General features: G+C 39.7%; 1 protein-coding gene across 1 annotated transcript in view; it reads left to right on the top strand.

The window, feature by feature from the left end:
* Positions 1 to 2,895, top strand: part of LOC126267729 (methyl farnesoate epoxidase-like) — a 95,662-nt gene extending 92,767 nt beyond the window's left edge. The window contains exons 3-4 of the mRNA XM_049973031.1: positions 2,501 to 2,642; positions 2,720 to 2,895. Of these exons, the coding sequence (XP_049828988.1) occupies positions 2,501 to 2,642; positions 2,720 to 2,895 (318 nt within the window). The remainder of the gene's footprint in view (positions 1 to 2,500; positions 2,643 to 2,719) is intronic.
* Positions 2,896 to 14,102: the final 11,207 nt, after the last annotated feature.

Raw genomic sequence — 14,102 nt, 5'->3', positions numbered from 1 at the left:
CTACATGTTGGGAGTAGGATGGGCACTGATTTAAGACAATTTCTGTTCCTCCCAAAGATAGAGTGTTCTTACTTTCATTCCATAATGTCATACAGGATTATTGTCTGGGGTAACTCATCAAAACAAGTTACGTTTTCTGAATTCAAAAACGTGTAATAAAAGTAATTTCTGGTGTAAACTCAAGAACATCCTGTGGAGGCATGCTTAGGGAAATACTGATGTCAGAATTGCTTCCCAATAAATTTATTCCTTAATGAAATTAATCTTTCAAATATACCTCTTTTTCAATCCAGTGGAATCAATCCTACATATAGGAATAATCTTCGGAAAGATATAAAGTCACTTGGTTAGGATACAGTCTGTGTGCCACTGTGGCCATGGCTTGAGGTGAATGCTTCTTAACATTTCCGAGTACAGTAAGTGTTCAAACATAGTACCACCAACTTCAATGCCTTTAGTGATCTTCTTTTCAAATGACCATACACAGGACCGAAGTGTATGTGCCAAAATATCAGCACAGGTGTTTCTGATGCAGTCAACCATGTCTTCACAGTATTTTTGCACTTGCTGCTTCTCCTTAACTCTTAGATGCCCCTAGAGAAACAAATTCAGCAACTTTAAATCCAGCAACCTAGGAGGTCAGTTAGTCGGGCTACCACTGCCAATCCACCACCCAGTGTAACCATGGTCTAATAACTGCTGTGTTTCAATTGTGTGATCTTCATACATTGTTGAACATCCAGGGCAACATACTCAGTAGCACCAGTAGTTTCTGTTCCAAAAGCATTTGGCATTTCCATCCAATGAATGTCCCATTGACAAAATATAGACCAATGAATTTGTTACTCATCATGCCACAACATATGTTAACTGACAAGGGACATTGATGGTCAGCGTTCCGTAACCAGAGGGAACTGTCTACACTTCAGTAGTGCATGTTGTGCCCGTTAATGCTAGCACGGTTTGTGAATGTAGACTCACTGGAAAATAGCACCTAGGCTAAGAATGTGGGTGTTGTTTGGATTTTGTCCACATGCCCATTCACAAAACACTACCCAATTATTGAAACTGGTGGCATGAAGTTCCTGATACAGTGACATAGTGTGGATGATACTTTTGATGATGCAGTATAGTGAAAATGCTACCTACAAACATAAAGGAACTATAATGTAATTGCTTGGTGCTTATCTGAGAGTTCACTGCCACTAGTACAGCTATTTCATTACCTTCTCCTGTAACACATTTGCTTAACTTTCTTTAGCTGGTCTGCACGCTGCCGTCAGACGTAAGTCTGTCCACAACCTCGTAAAAGGTGAATGAGTGTGAGCTTTCACTGGAAAGCAATTGTCATATAGGGCAAGAGCAGCCTCAACATTCCTCCTACATTCTTTGTAAATTAGGATCATTTCAATATTTTTTTCTATGTTGCAACACTCATTGTCCACCTGCACATCAGTTCTCCAGATGATGTGTAGGTGTGCAGGCAATAAACACTGTGCAAGTATTTAATGTCTGGTATCTGTTCCATGTCTGCACAATGTATGAGGTCTGGTCTCAGTGTACTGCCTGTTTTGATGTGTCACAGTTCTGTACATAGACATAGTGACACACTCAGTAGACCTCTCATCAAAATTTTGGAGGAATACAGTGTTGGCAATGGGGTTTCCAATTATAAGATCTAAAACAATGGTCTGTCCTATTTTCACAGCGTGGAGACGGGGTCACACGTGCCAGTGGATATTCAAGAGTTGTTGAATAGCCAGGCATAAATTTCAATTGTGTTCTCATTTCTATTTCTCCAATTACAGTGTCATCTGTGGAAAAATGAAGGAAATACGTCAGTCAAAACGTATGTCAATTTTACACAGAACTGTAATCTGCAATAAAAAAAACAATGGTTCCCATTGAAGATTAAAAAGTTGCCCCAGCCACCCACTCATGGGGTGAGGAGGTAGGTTGAGTGTGGTATATTGGATGTCACCCTCCAAGACAAACAAATTGGAACTTTAACTTCTTTCTTGATACAAAATGTAGTTTTTCAGATAATTCGATGACTTTAGTTAAAATGAACACATTGTACATGTGATCGAGTTATTAATAGCTTAGTGTGGTAAATCAACCATTTTGTCAGCAAACAGTCTAATTCTTATATTTTTGTTATTATTCTACACAAACAATTTTATTACATCTCATAGTAACTCTGGTAACTGACATACTTTTCTCTTGGCGTTGTGGCTGCACTGCTCAAGACACAAAGAAAATTTTCTGTGTACATATGACTATTGTGTTGGTATATTCTCTGTGTTTTATTTCTTTTCTGATAACGTATGTTATACATGGAATTTTCTAAACTCAAAACACTTTAATGACATTGTTATTTATAACCTGAAAAATAAGATCAATGCTACTATCTTCAAAGTGTACATAAACAGAGAAATTTCTTATGCTTTCTAACGTTAAGCAGTTGCTAACATAAAGTAAATGATGCATTCTGATGCAGAATACAGCTGTGCTGATAAACAACTGGTCAGTGCATATGGATAAAGAACACTGGGGTGATCCTGAAGTTTATCGACCAGAACGTTTCATTACTGAAACTGGACTACTTAGAGAGGATGACACATTCTTGCCTTTTGGTCTTGGTGAGTGAGTGCTACTAGAAAGAGTTATGATAAAATAAGTTGTGGTTCATATCTGATTGTTCTAATTTGCCTTTCAGGTCGACGTCGGTGTATGGGGGAGCAGTTAGCAAAAAGTTTTTTATTCCAAACTTTTGCTGGAGTCTTGCAAAAATTTCAACTTGTTCCTGCTGATGGTACTGACCTGAAGGTCACTGCTCTTGGTGGCTTTAATCTTGCACCAAAAACTTATGACATCATTTTCAAATCTCGATAACACTGCAAAAACAATACAAATGTACTTGTTTTCATTATTGTTGTAACAACTGAAACATAATAGATGAATATATTTTAATGAACTTATTACAGAGTTAATAACTTTTAAATCAGTTTTATTAAATTCTCATCTCCATGCTGCCAAAGCATTACTTGCAAAAACTTTATTTAAATTTGTGAGAGGAAAGAAAATGTTGAAAAGTAAAGGTGAAGTTTACAAAAATTTGTTATATGTGAACAAGGAGAGGAGTGTTTTCATATTGACAGTTGTTGATACACAGACCATTAACAAACAATTAAATTCTAATTTAATTTCAACACTATACTTTGCAGTTTGCTTATGTATATCTCATTACCAGCTGAATGATACAATAATATGTTAGGACGTAATCAAAGTGATGGCCTGATCTATTCTGCACTGTGCTGTTCTTGTTTATCACAAGTTAATAAACAATTTTATAGGTTAATAGAAAACAATAGTTAGTACACTTAGTAAGTTGCAAATTGAAACATGTTTCTAGTGAACCACTTGACTGACTAATTTGCAAATACATATACTTGATCAAATCAAATTGCAACAGCAACTAAGACAATGGCTGTAGAATACATGACTAAAAGCTGTTGTTCTGGAACATGCAACATTAAGTACTCTGTAACAGGGGCAATTATCCAGAGGGCAGCAGGTAAAATGGACTTGAGCAATATTTTTGTCTCATCAAACTGTAAAAAATTGTATTTAACTTACCATATATGCTAGTTCTTACTCCAAATTTATTTCAATGTTCTGCACTGCATGGCATTCTTTTATAGCAGCAGTGTATGATTCTGACTAGGAGTAGTGAAGTATCTTGCCTTTTTCATTGTTCTGCCTCATGGAACGAGCCACAGACTAAGCATGTTTAGCTGCTATAGCAACCATGATATCACCTGCTCAAATTTGTCTGTGGAAGGGGCAAGTTGTACAGTAGATTGAAATTTTACTCCCAGCCACTTCCATTGTAGTGCTAACCCTGCTGGACAGCCTGGTAGCACTAAATCTCCCTGTATGGTTGAGCAGGAGGACCTCAGCCCTAATATCATATACTGGAACTTTTGTTGTCCTAAAAACACCTCCAACCAGTGTTCAACAATACAAACTCACATTCCAATTAATTCAGCAGAACTTTCAAAGTCTTAGCAATAAGCACAATAAAGTTGGATACCTCTGCAGCAATTGATAACTCTGATGTTTTACTTATAAGTGAACACTGATACACAGATGAGCTAAATATTGTATGTAAGCCACTCTCCATAATCTATTGCTTTGCCTTCAGTAGAAACGAGAAACATGGTTGTGGTGTAGCTCTCCTTGCATGAGTGGTAGTAACTGTGATGTAACAGATGTAAGTACTTTCAATGTTGAGGGTGTAATAGAATAATAACAAATGGGGAAAAGAGAACTTAATTATTATAGGCCTTAACAGACCTCCACCTGGTTGCCTAGATATTTCCTTTGATGTTCTTAGTGACCTGCTCGTTGACGTAGACAGTAAACATTGCCATTAAACTGGTTGGGTTAACATCACACTAACTGTAGATGTGAACATTGATTTGTTGTTCAACGACTCTAGCTCTAAAATCTAATACTAATACTAGCTCAATTCAAATTAATGTTTCTGATATTTTACATACAATGAATCAATGCTGAAGCCTGCCATTTCTTACCACCATGCTCTACAGGAACTGAAAGAAGGTGAAAAAGTTCCTGTCAACTGCAAAAAGAAACAATATGTGACAAAAAGAACTGCACCTGATGTCAAATAAAATGTTGCTGAATGTCACCTTTGGAGTCCTCTAGTCTCACAACACTAGAGCACTACAACTTGTCTGAAATTTCTGTTACTTCATCCACAATTACAGGCATGAAATGAAGGTCGAATATCTTCAAAAATTCCCCACATATACATTCAATCAGTTCATTTTGTACAGTTTTTTAAAATCCATGGAAATAGCCCATTTTCCTCTAGTTTGCTTTCAGATCTTCATTTCTGTTTAGTATGAAAAAAATAGCTCTGAAATTTCCATGTTTCAGGGACTCTTCTGCCTCATCAGGACCTCTGAAAGCTAGCTCCTGCTTACACAAATAACTTGTGATGTCAGTTAGAACTATCATGAGTCTGTGACATTCATTAAGCAGCTCTGAATACTAAACACTTGCCTGCATAATTCTTTATATGAAATAAAGCTACTTAGAGGATATTTAGAAGATGCATTCCATCCTAAACCTCTAGACAGATTTTCAGATCGTCAAAGCCTGCAATGGACAATAAAATTTTTCTTGTACTTAAGAGGAAACAAGGCTAGCACAATAATTTTCCTTTTGTACAGTTAACATGTATCTACTTATGCTGCTCCTACCATGAACTCTGCAGTGCATATGTTCTGAACTTGTCTTTCAGAAGCTTCTTCAAAGCTTTGTATCATTCAGTTACATATCTCCTTGAAAACAAAAACTCCTACAAGGAAACAATGATGACCTCACTCAAAAGCGTTACATCAGTGCCTGTAGAAGGTAGAAGGTTAGGCTTCATTGATATTAACTGCACAAGGGACAAGTAATGTAAGGGAACCTAGAGAGTCAGCGCCATACTGCTGTCCTCCCATGCCATGGAAGAACACAGCAACAGAGCTACGACAGCATGCATCACCTCTTCTGTTCCTAACAGTGACATCATGTTATACGCCAACGGAGCATTTTCAGGTGGCCTGGCATGCACTTGACATCCTCACTATATCCTTCACACCTCTGGTTACTTTAGGTTATCACTAAGATTTTGCACTTTTACTCGCTTTCTAATGCTCATGGTGCAGAAGGAATGATGTCTTTCTCTCTCACTGACAAAATTGCTTGAAGATTTACTGTAAAAACAATTATTGATACTACTATGAGGGTTGACTGTAAAGTAATTCCTTCACCTTCGTAACACTTCAACAGGTAGCAGCACTTCACTGGCTTGTTCTGTAGACTCTTCTCTATAACTCCAGTTGGCAGGAAGCCTGACCATTGAATGTTAGTGTTGTAACAGTGTAAAGTACAAAACCATGCACAGACAGTTGGTCAATGCAATTTAAGCAATGTGCAGTCATTGAATTCTTGACAGCAGAAGGTGTCACCCCAAAGGAGATTCATGAGAGCATGAAAACAATTTATGGTGACTCTGCTGATGTGAATACTGTGCATTGATTGGTGAGTAAGTTTTATGATGTTGAGGTGGGGAAAAAATTCTGACCTGTGTAACAATCAAAGAATTGGACATCCTGTGACAGCAACCAGCTAGTTCCTCAAGCAAAATGTTGACAGATTGATTCAGGACAGTTGTCATATCACTCAGAGAGAAACTGCAAGCAAAAGTGGCATTTCACATGAATATGTGGGTCACGTTGTTGCTTTGCTTGGCTATAATAAGATATGTGCACGATGGATACCCTGGATGTTCACTCCTGAAATGAAAGCACAAAGACTTGAAATTTGCCTGGAACTCCTCTCGCGTTATTAGAATGAAGACACACAGTACTGATATCAACACAGTCAGCATAAACTGCTTTCATTCTCTCACGAATAACCTTGGGGTGACACTTTCTGCTGTCAAGAATTCAATGACTGCACGTTGCTTAAATTGCATTCACCGACCTTCACTGCAGGGTTCTATACTTTACACTGCAACAACACAACCGTTCAGTGCTAAGGCTTTCTGCCACCTGGAGCTGTAGAGAATAGACTTCAGAACAAGCCAGTACCTGCTGCATACCAATGCTGCCAACTGTTGAAGAATTACAAATATGGAGGCGTTAGTATTCAGTCAATCCTTGTACTACTATATCCTCTGATCAGCCACCATTGGTGCATTTACAAAAGATATAAATTGCTAGGAGTAATACACATCTGAGATGACTTAGATTTTTGAATCAGTGACAGGGACAAACTATGTCTATATGACCATGAATCTGTATCATGTTTATACCTCAAACTTATATTGTTTTATCTTTTACAAAACACAAAGTAAAAAATTACTGACTTTTAACTCTAAATGAATTGAAGTTAATAGCGGGTGCACTATCTCCATGGTGAGTAGTTTATGGGAGAAATAGCGCTTCCCCAATGAAATGAACTGTTTCTTCTTTTTCAGTTTACCTTTGTCACATATGTTTCTTTATTGTTGCTTCCCAGAGTGAAACTCTTCTGGAATTTGTACATACTAGTTTCACCATTCCTATTTTTAGTCTGTAATTAAATGCCATATGTAACTTTGATTTATATTATTGTCTCTGTCTAGAGTGAAACTCCTCTCAATGCTGTAAATAATACATTATTTCTTAACAATCTTATCATGTTCACTAGTTAAGTGAAATGCCTGTGGTAATTTTATGCAAAACTGTTAAGGCTTTCATGGACACTTGTTGGGTGTATGCTCAGCCATGGCCAATTTCTCCACCTGCCCCAATCTGCAATATCGCCTATGTTCTTTGATCCTCATGTTGATTGATCATACAGTCACTCCTATATAAACTATTCGGCATGTCCATGGTATGCGGTATATTCCTGACATTGCAGGTAGGGTTTTTTTTTTTTTACTTTGCCAATCAAAGAAATTCTATTATCTTTTTTTCGGTTTGAAAATAATGTTTACGCCATTTTTTCACAATATATGGCTAATTCTGCTTGTCATTCTGTGATTTTAGAGCAGAGTGGCTGTACCTGACATTTCTTTTCTGATTTGTCACTTCGCTGAGAGTGTGGCTCTGTTACATTTCTAATATTACTTCTGAGGTACCCGTTGCTCCTAAAAACACTTTTGAAGAGTTTCATTTTGCATCTGAGGTGACGCAGCTCAAATATTCGTCCTGCTCACATTATGAGCATGTTAATCATGTGACTTTTCTGGTTTGGTTGGTGGTTTGATAATTTGTGCAGGTATCGCTCCAGATGTGTCAGTTTTGGATACATGCTGTGTCCCAGGTTCTCACCATCCCTTGTGACCAGTACGTCTAGATATTGTAGTTTTATGTCTTTTCTACTACTGTGGTAAATTTTAGGTAGGCACAGAGGCTGTTCAAGTTTCTTAGGAAGTCCTTGAGCTGTTCTTCACGATGGCTCCCCATAACAAAAGTATCAGAGACATATCTGCACCACATCTTAGTTTTACAAATTGTCAGCTTCTCAATGAAATGTCAGATGAGGAGCTGAAGAAACTAAAACTTGCACCAAATGACATCCTCATCAGCTTCAACGTTGCTTCTTTGTTTCCAAAAGTGCCGCTCACTATCTGGAGCACATCAGTTCCATTTTCCTGCAAGACATCACAAAGTTCTTTCATGCATGTCCCACCATGCACTATTTCATGTTTAATGTCAATCTCTAAGACCAGCTAGAAGATGTTGCCATGGGTAGTCCTTTTAGTACAGTGGTGGCCACCTTTATCATGGAACATTTCGATGCACAGGCACTGGACTTGGCAACTTGTAAACATAAGGTGTAGTACAGATACATCGTAATACTTTTGTTGTGTGGAGCCATTGTGAAGAACAGCTCAGTGACTTCCTAAGACACTTGGACAGCCTCTGTGCCAATATAAAATTTACCATGGAAGTAGAAAAGACAAAAAACTACTATTTATAGATGTGCCAATCACAAGAGATTGTGAAAACCTGGGACACAGGGTGTATTGAAGACCAGCACACAGGGACTGATACCAGCACAAACTATGAAACCTCCATCTGAGCCAGAAAAGACACATGATTAATATGCTCCTAATGTGAGCAGGATGAATATGTGAGCTGCGTCACCTCAGATGCAAAATGAAACACCTGGAAAGTGTTTTGAGAAGCAATGGATACATCACAAGTTATACTAGAAGTGTAACAGAGCCAAACACTCAACAAAGTGACAAATCATAAAAAGAAAAGTCGGGTATGGCCTTTCTGATATACAGTCCAAAAGTAACAGACAGAATCAGCCATATGTTGTGCAAACACGGTGTAAAGACTATTTTCAAAATGCGAAATAAGGTCAAAGAGTGTCTTAGATCAGCAAAGTAGATAAGGGCTCCACTTGCAATGTCAGGAATGTACCACAGCCATTTACATGTGCCTGAATGACTGGACAGTCAATCAAAACCAGGATCAAATAACATAAGAACATTGCCAGTTGGGGCAGATGAAGAAATTGGCTGTAGCAGAGCATGCACTGTGTGAGACCGACATAGAAGTTCTGGATGTAGATAAGCACTATCACACCTGCTTGTTCAGAGAAGCTATAGAAACACAAAAACACGGGAATAGCTTCAACAAGAAATAAGAAAGCTGAAGGTAAACAGATACTGGCTTGAATGAAATTTTCACTTTACAGCGGAGTGAGCGCTGATATGAAACTTCCTGGCAGATTAACACTGTGTGCAGCACCAAGACTTGAACTCGGGACCTTTGCCTTTCGTGGGCAATGCTCTACCAACTGAGCTACCCAAGCACGACTCACGCTCCATCCCCACAACTTTAATTCCGCCAGTAGCTCGCTCGTCCTCTACCTTCCAAACTTCACAGAAGCTGTAGGGTGAAACTTTCATTCTAAAAACAACACCCAGGCTGTGGCTAAGACACGTCTCCGCAGTATCCTTTCTTCCAGGAGTGCTAGTTCTGTATGGTTCACAGGAGAGCTTCTGTGAAGTTTGGAAGGTAGGAATTAAAGCTGTGAGGATGGAGCTTGAGTCATGCTTGCGCAGCTCTGGTGGTAGAGCACTTGCCCGTGAAAGGCAAAGGTCCCGAGTTCGAGTCTCGGTCTGGCACACAGTTTTAATGTCCCAGGAAGTTTCAGATCCTTGCTTCCCATGCTGCGACGAACAGCTGTTGCAGGTATCAAGAGGAGAACCGAAGTGGAAATGACTGTGGAGGAGCCCTAGGATGATGGCGTGACTGGTACATATAGTATGCAGCTTTGAGATTGGCTCCAGTTCACCACCAGCAATGGAGGGCGAAAAACTGACAATGGCAGCCACTCATTCTGGTGAAATGTCAGAAAACATCAGATAAACATCGGCCGAAGTACTCGAGACAGAAGGCAATATGCTTATTTTAATACTTCTTCAGTAATCTCAAAATGATTGAGATTCAAAAATATGATTATGCTACATGTACATTCATTACATGTAGATATTTTCTGTCAGTATTCAGTTCCCTGCTGCTACTAAACTATCCATGTGTAAAATGAGGGTTCGAACTTTGATAGTGGTTGCTATTCATTTACAGCTTGTACAAAATTCAAGAAGAATATAATAATTCCAATCCCAAAGAAAGCAGGTGTTGACAGATGTGAAAATTACTGAAAAATCAGTTTAATAAGCCACAGCTGCAAAATACTAACACGAATTCCTTACAGACGAATGGAAAAACTACTAGAAGCCGACCTCGGGGAAGATCAGTCTGGATTTCGTAGAAATACTGGAACACGTGAGGCAATACTGACCTTACAACTTATCTTAGAAGAAAGATTAAGGAAAGACAAACCTACGTTTCTAGCATTTGTAGACTTAGAGAAAGCTTTTGACAATGTTGATTGCAATACTCTCTTTCAAATTCTAAAGGTGGCAGGGGTAAAATACAGGGAGCGAAAGGCTATTTAAAATTTGTACAGAAGCCAGATGGCAGCTATAAGGAGGGACATGAAAGGGAAGTAGTGGTTGGGAAGGGAGTAAGACGGGGTTGTAGCCTCTCCCCGATGTTATTCAATCTGTATATTGAGCAAGCAGTAAAGGAAACAAAAGAAAAATTCGGAGTAGATATTAAAATCCACGGAGAAGAAAAAAAACTTTGAGGTTCGCCGATGACATTGTAATTCTGTCAGAGACAGCAAAGGACTTGGAAGAGCAGTTGAATGGAATGGACATTGTCTTGAAAGGAGGATATAAGATGAACATCAACAAAAGCAAAACGAGGATAATGGAATGTAGTCGAATTAAGTCGGGTGATGCTGAGGGAATGAGATTAGGAAATGAGACACTTAAAGTAGTAAAGGAGTTTTGCTATTTGGGGAGCAAAATAACTGATGATGGTCGAAGTAGAGAGGATATAAAATGTGGACTGGCTATGGCAAGGAAAGCGTTTCTGAAGAAGAGAAATTTCTTAACATCGAGTATAGATTTCAGTGTCAGAAAGTTATTTCTGAAAGTATTTGTATGGAGTGTAGCCATGTATGGAAGTGAAACATGGACGACAAATAGCTTGGACAAGAAGAGAATTGAAGCTTTCGAAATGTGGTGCTACAGAAGAATGCTGAAGATTATATGGGTAGATCACATAACTAATGACTAAGTGGCGAATAGGATTTGGGAGAAGAGAAGTTTGTGGCACAACTTGACCAGAAGAAGGGATCGGTTGGTAGGACATGTTCTGGGGCATCAAGGGATCACCAATTTAGTATTGGAGGGCAACGTGGAGGGTAAAAATCGTAGAGAGAGACCAAGAGATGAATACACTAAGCAGATTCAGAAGGATGTAGGTTGTAGTAGGTACTGGGAGATGGAGAAGCTTGCACAGGATAGAGTAGCATGGAGAGCTGCATCAAACCAGTCTCAGGACTAAAGACCACAACAACAACAACAACAACACAAAATAGATACGTGTTTCAAAGTTCTGTAGTCACCAGCATTGTGTGTAATCCATTGCCAGCAATGTGGAAGTCATAGATACTCTTAGCACAGTCAGTTGTGTTGACAGCTTGAGTGGTGCGGTCTATTGCCCAACGAATTTGTCGCAGTTCTGAAGTGAATACTTTGAATTGTTTACTTCAGTTTAGAAATCAAGTCAAACTTATAAGGGTTTACGTCAGGGGAGTGCAGTAGGTGGTATAGCACTTAGGAGCCCCATCAGTCAAACAAATCTGTAACAGCTGGCACTGTATGTGCTTAAGCAGTGTCCTGCAGAATGATGGTCAGGTCCTGCAGAAAGTGTCATCACTTCTGTCTCTAAGCTGGTCGTAGGTTGTGGTCCAATAATGAACAGCATAGAGCCGAAAGTGATGACACTTTCTGCAGGACCTGACCATCATTTTGCTGGACATTGCTCAAGCGTGTACAGGGCAAGGTGTTACTGATTTACTTGACTGATGGGGCTCCTAAGTGCTATACCACCTACTGCAGTCCCCTGACTTAAGCCCTCGTAGGTTCAACTCAATTTCTGAACTGAAGGAAATGCTTCACAACATTCACTTCAGAATTGCTACAAATTCGTTGGGCAATAGACCGCTACGCCCGAACTGTCAATACAACTAGCACTGCTAAAAGTATCCCATGACTTCCACATCACTGGCAATGGGTTATACACAATGCTGGTGACCACTTTGAAGATCAGTAAAACTTTGAAACACATATCTACTTTGTACGAGTTGTAAATAAATTGTTGCCACTAATAAAGTTCCAACGCTTATATTATTTTCTCATTTGTTATATTAGAAAATGAATCTTAAAAAATATGTATAGCAAGTATTTCAAGTACTTCAAAAGATGAAGCCATAAAGAAAGCCGAACATTGGGGAACCAGAAAGGACATTCTTATGGAAGTAATTTTTATGGTGTTCTATGTAATCTAGTCATTATGTTTTAATGTGCCTTATCTTATGAGGGAAATAATTTCCCAAAAACTTGTTATTACTATTTTCTGAAACAATGTAGGAATCAGTGGTATCGTTAGTCCTGATTGTTACCTGTTAACTGTATGAGCATTTGACTTTTTCCCAATGTAATGAACTGAAAACACCACTGTTAGTTCAAACAGGAAGTATAAGGTTGTTTATATTATGTTGTGGTTGGCAGGAGAGCCAACACCGTGTTACTAGAGGAGGGCGAAAGGCACGCGATTTAGCTCACGCAGGCTGGCGGGAGGCCTGGAACAGGACAAGGAAATTAGAATTTAGAAACACAGACGTAGCTGGTGGAATACTTAACTTTAATCCACTAAGGATGAACGTCGGTCTTGACGGTACATGATTTACAATATCAATAGTAACTGATAATGGCGCCTTGCTAGGTCGTAGCAAATGACGTAGCTGAAGGCTATGCTAAACTATCTTCTCGGCAAATGAGAACGTAAGTAGGCAGTGAACCATCGCTAGCAAATTGTACAACTGGGGCGAGTGCTAGGAAGTCTCTCTAAACCTGCCGTCTGGCGGCGCTCGGTCTGCAATCACTGATAGTGGCGACACGCGGGTCCGACGTATACTACCGGACCGCGACCGATTTAAAGGCTACCACCTAGCAAGTGTGGTGTCTGGCGATGACACCACATTCCTCCCCCGCAAATCGGCGTACGGTTGTGGCATAAGGCTTCCGCCCGCTGTGGGGAGGACCCAATAATGACGTATGCGACGAGGTGGGGAGCCTAACAACAGGCAAGGCTGTACCACCCGCACCCTGCCATTCGGACCGCGGGGAGCTAGGAAACGCCTGAAAACCTGCTCCAGGGTGCACGCCAACATGCGACCGTAGAGAGACAGGAGAGACCGAAGAGTCGACCTCCATCGGGGCGAAGACGACATATGGTCCGGAGCGGGCAAGAGTTCCATGTCGGAGGACAAATGGTCACGGGAAGCGTTCGGCGGCAGCGCGTGACGCAGGGAGGCAACCGGCGGTTGCAGCGACGCGTCCACTGCGGACGTCGCCATATGCACAGTATATGACTAGAGTTTATGGAAATTTCCCTTTTGTGCCTATGTTTTTAAATGTACATTTCAAATAGATAAATTATATATGCTCTGTTGATATTTTCTGACTGTAAAAACTATATTTTATTTCTCTAAGAGTATCTCTCATGTCACTGAAGCCCACAGCTGTCATATATTTATTAACCAGTACTACAGAAGCAAAAACTGTTGCTGCTACATGAGAGTGTAACACAACTTTGAGAAAAGGACTGAGATGCAAACAGATTTGAAAATCAATGAAAATGTATGAGACCTAAAGCCATATATGTTACATGAATGGAATAGTAACTAAGAGAAATTGACGTGGAGGGTTAAGATGGTGGGTGGTGGTGGTGGTGGGGACGGTGGGGGGGGGGGGGGGGAAGTGGGGGGGAGGGAGGTAGGAGGAACGAAAATGGGAAAAAATCAATCTTATGTTAAAAAGAGTAGGAATAAACTTTATAAAACATGTAATTTCTTAGACTTTCCCGGCGATTTGATGA

The sequence above is a fragment of the Schistocerca gregaria genome, chromosome 4 (genome assembly GCF_023897955.1).
Source record: "Schistocerca gregaria isolate iqSchGreg1 chromosome 4, iqSchGreg1.2, whole genome shotgun sequence".
In the NCBI taxonomy this organism is placed as follows: domain Eukaryota; kingdom Metazoa; phylum Arthropoda; class Insecta; order Orthoptera; family Acrididae; genus Schistocerca; species Schistocerca gregaria.
The sequence above is the reverse complement of the archived record's forward strand: the minus strand, read 5'-3'. Positions and strand labels throughout refer to the sequence as shown.